The sequence below is a fragment of the Oncorhynchus gorbuscha genome, linkage group LG10 (assembly GCF_021184085.1).
Source record: "Oncorhynchus gorbuscha isolate QuinsamMale2020 ecotype Even-year linkage group LG10, OgorEven_v1.0, whole genome shotgun sequence".
NCBI classification, from domain to species: Eukaryota; Metazoa; Chordata; class Actinopteri; order Salmoniformes; family Salmonidae; genus Oncorhynchus; species Oncorhynchus gorbuscha.
Window position 1 is genome coordinate 16,339,280 of NC_060182.1, and position 4,296 is coordinate 16,343,575.

At 44.6% G+C, this 4,296-nt stretch overlaps 1 protein-coding gene across 1 annotated transcript; it reads right to left on the minus strand.

Annotated features, from left to right (window-relative positions):
* Positions 1-233: 233 nt before the first annotated feature.
* mafba (v-maf avian musculoaponeurotic fibrosarcoma oncogene homolog Ba) lies at positions 234-3,986 on the minus strand. The gene has a single exon (XM_046364998.1). It carries the CDS (start codon positions 3,537-3,539, stop codon positions 2,328-2,330), a length of 1,212 nt encoding a protein of 403 aa, XP_046220954.1. The 5' UTR covers positions 3,540-3,986; the 3' UTR covers positions 234-2,327.
* Positions 3,987-4,296: the final 310 nt, after the last annotated feature.

Here is a 4,296-nt window from a genome sequence, read left to right on the forward strand (position 1 = left end):
CATATCCAGAGCGACTTACAGGAGCATTTAGGGTTAAGTGCCTTGCTCAAGGGCACAGCGACAGATGTTTCACCTCTCGGCTCGGGAATTTGAACCAGCAACATTTTGGTTACTGGCCCTTAGCCGCCAGTCTCTACCTGCTTCCATGATCTGCTGTTAATTTGGTCATGACGTAATTTGGGGAGAAAGGGAGGGAGAGAGAGTATATAGAATAAACAGTCCGAGAAAGGTAATTGCCATTTCAATGACTTTAATAAGCAAAATAGGAAACCATTTCTTCCAACAACAACAAAAAATAAGACGAAACAGAAACCAGCCTGAATGGAACTATAACAGTTCAAATTTAAGATATTTTTTTGTATCTTATTTATATAAACAGGATTGAAAATTGATCCCCATCATCATCATCGCAAAATACATGAAATTAAAAACAAAACAACAACCCGCTGCTGCAGTTTCAATTTGATTTCAACACAGTTGAATCAGTAACAAACCAAGAGATTGTTAAATGCATGACTTTTCAACAATAGTTTTTTAAATGCAAGCACCATGCTTATTCAATATGATCTGACAGTTTGTTAATTTAAATCATTAAAATAAAAACTTTAATATGCATCTGGCCAGCAGAACCAGAATCACCAAATAATAATACAGACGAAAACATAATATCATATAACATAACATACACAACAGTTTTCATTTCGAGATTTTGCACAACCTGAATCCTTTATTTTTACTGACCGGCAGCAAAAAAAAATAATCAGGAAAACATATAGCATTAATATATTTAAACTTCGTATTTTGAAACGCATGCGCAATCTAAATACTTGTTAATTGTACATAAAACCCCTGAAATGGTTAACGTTGTTGAACATGTTTTAAAAAATGCTTGATATTGCCGAGGAAGAGTACAAAATATATAGTATATCACTGTTAATGCGATGCAGCTGCACCCAATAAAATACATTAATCAAGTTGAGAAATGATGTGACTATCCCGTTCTTCACATTATATAATGGGGTTAGGGTTACGCAATAGTTAACATAATGGCATTTCTGGCTAAGAAAACCTCTGCTGACTACAGCACCAGACGGAAATGAAATGTAATAACATGTATAACAGTTTTTTTTAATATACTATAGCCTATATGCATCCTAGGAGTAGAACACAAAGTTATGCATGGTGCGTAAATGTGGTGCGCAAAGAACCATCACTCATCTGCTAATATTCTAGATATGCGTTTGTTTTGACAGCTTCGCACTATTATCCCATTGTGTCATAAGGTTATTATTAAGCTTGCATCTATCTTGTCTTATTATTATTATTATTATAGAATAATAGTATGTCTTCCTTCAAGGGGGTCTGTACAAAACTCAAAATGAAAACGAAAAACAAATCATTAGGCTATCCAAAAAGTGCACTTAATATACAAAGTTTGTTGTCTTTAAATGCAACTGCAAAATGCCCATATCTCTGAATCAATACCCACAAAATGAAAATCAAACAACAAGAAAAAATAATAAAACACAACTCAAAGAAAGAAAGAAGTTAAAAACCAGCCTCCTCGATCTTGGTGTGCAGTTTTGCGGTTGCGTAATATTTACAAGGCTACAGAAGGCCTACTGTCCTCATTCCATTCCTCTAAACCCCACAACACTATGGAGAAGCGCAGATCAACGACATGCTCTTAAGATACACGAGAAACAAAAAAAAAGTACAAAATAGAAATTATTACCGTACATGTCCAGCATGCAGGATTAATATTTTAATGCAGAGTTTTGTTTTAATATATATTCGAATATAACCAAGCAGGCAATAAACAAATGAGATGTTGCATAACATGTAAGTAGACAGAAGTAAAGTTTGCATAATGTGGAGTCTTGTTTAGCAACTCTCTTTTTCAGGCCCAGTGTCGAATGTGAGTCTCAAAACGCTGCGTTGTTTGTTGTGTAGGCCCAGGTCGGGCGGTCATCCCACTAACAGACACAGTAAAAGCAGTATAGCCTAAAAAGAGGAAAGTTCACCCGCCGCTTCTCTCTTCTCTCGGGAAGTTGAAAAAAGTATATTTACTACAAGCAACTAATCTACAAAGATGCGCGGCGTTGACCCAACATTCTACCTTGTTCTTTGTATCTCAGTTGTCACGTGGATCGAGAGAGATGGTTAGATATGAGAATATTATTTTATGGATTATTCTTCTAATATGAATATAGTTGTTGACTGTCATTAGTACAGTAAATATGAAGGGGTATTTGATTATTATGGTTTGTTCATTAGCATCAGTTGGTGGTGGGGTAGGGGTGAGTCAATAGAGCTATAATAACAACTCACATGAAAAACTCTGGGGATGACGGGTTGTCACTAGTAGGCCTAGACCCAGCCTCGCGGATCCCGTTATTCGCTCCCGTTCCCGTCAGTTTCTCACACTTGAGTTTGTAGGCGTCCCTCTCGCGTGCCAGCCGGTTGATCTCCGCCTTGAGCGCCTCCACCTGGTCTATCAGATGAGTCTTCTCATTCTCCAGCACGTGCTTCTGCTGCACCCGCTTGTAACGGCAGGACTGTGCGTAGCCCCGGTTCTTCAGGGTCCGCCTCTTCTGCTTGAGGCGGATGACATCGTCCTTGGTGAATCCCCGCAGGTGTCTGTTCAGCTCCCTCACAGACATGGACACCAGCTGGTCGTCAGAGAAGCGGTCCTCCACGTTGCCTGAGCCATGGTGCCCCTGGCCCGAGTGGCCGTGGTGGTGATGGTGGCGGTGGTGGTGGAGGGCTTGGTGGGAGTCTGGAGAGACGGGGGACGGGCTGTCTGGGTCCTGGCTGTGGTGGTGGTGGTGGTGCTGGGTGTGGGGGTGGCTGAGCCCCCCCGGGTGTCCAGAAAGGTCATCAGGGTGGTGTGGGATGCCGCCCCCATAGGGATGGTGGTGCTGCTGGGGATGGCCATGATGGTTGTGGTGTTGGTGAGGGCCTCTGTAGCCATCGAAGGCGCCCTGCTGCAGCTGCTGCTGGACGTGCTGGGGTGGGGGGTGGCCGTGGGCCGTGGCTCCGATCAGGGCCTCCACTGCGTCCTCCGGGGTCAGGCTGAGCGTCTGTGGATCGATCTGCTGGTGGTACCCGCCGTTGGGCATCCAGTACAGCTCCTCCAGATGGTTCTTCTGCTCTGTGGGGCTGAAGCTGGGCGAGGAGGGTACCGAGCTACATGGTGTGCTGATCGGGGTGGAGGACACAGAGCCCTGGGGCTGGAGCCGAGTGCACTGGCGCACCCCGGCGCGTTCCAGCCCGGCCAGACCTTCTTTCTTCACGTCGAACTTCATTAGGTCAAAGTCGTTGACGTATTCCAGAGCCAGAGGGCTGTTGGGGAGCTCAGGGCCCATGCTCAGCTCTGCGCTCATGGTGCTGCCGCGACTCTGATGCAGATGGGTGAAGGTGGTTGCCAGCGTCGCGAAAACAGACGTGTTAATAATAAGCGTCTCTTCTCCAATCGCTTGTCTCATGCAGTAGTTTTTCCTACTGCTCCAATGCTGCAGACTCGTGTACTGTTGCATGTAACACCGTCCGGAGAGGTAAAAAAGTAGAAAACTAAAAACAAGTGGAACAAACTTTGAGACTAGTGCACTGCAAACGACATGGGAATTTTCGTCATGTAGCCTACTTCTTTCTGCTAGCTGGCTCTGGTCAACAGACGAGAAGTAGATGTAGAAATAATGTTGTCTCAGTGCAAAAGTAAATCGTCAGTCCTTTCAGAACAAATGAACTTAAAAAATAAAAACATAAATAAAAATAATACCGAGTTGTCGTTGACGCAGGCTCCTGTCCTGTCCTCGTCAACGTTGTAGATATAAGGTATAGTCCTTGTTTTCGCCAGGAAAAGAAGAAGTAGCTGAGACTATGGAGTCTGTTTTTTTTTTTGCTTGGAGAAGCAGCCTTCCAGCTCTGCACCGCAGAGATTTGAGCTCTCCTTTCCTTCCTGACACACTCAGTCTCGAGTATTCAGCAGACTGCGCTGACTGCCTGCCAGCACTTTATGCTTATAGCGCACTGTGACGTCAGGCTGGAAGGCAGGTCCCCTTGCCTGCCCCTCTCCAATAGGGAGCGGTGTATTCTCTGAATTAGAATAAAGGAGGGGAGAGGTTGGAGGAGAGGGAGGAGGGAGAGCGGAGCGCTCTTTCTGACAGCTACGAAGGAGGGGGTGAGAAAGGGTAGAGGGAGTGAAGAGCTGAATGCCTTCACTTAGGAGAACCAATGGCATGTTATCGTTTAACAGCCCACGTTTTAGGCCTAATTCCCCTCTTCTACGGCAAT

Coding starts and splice junctions, on each gene's coding strand:
- mafba (XM_046364998.1), bottom strand. CDS start 3,539: ATGCAACAGTACACGAGTCTGCAGCATTGGAGCAGTAGGAAAAACTAC.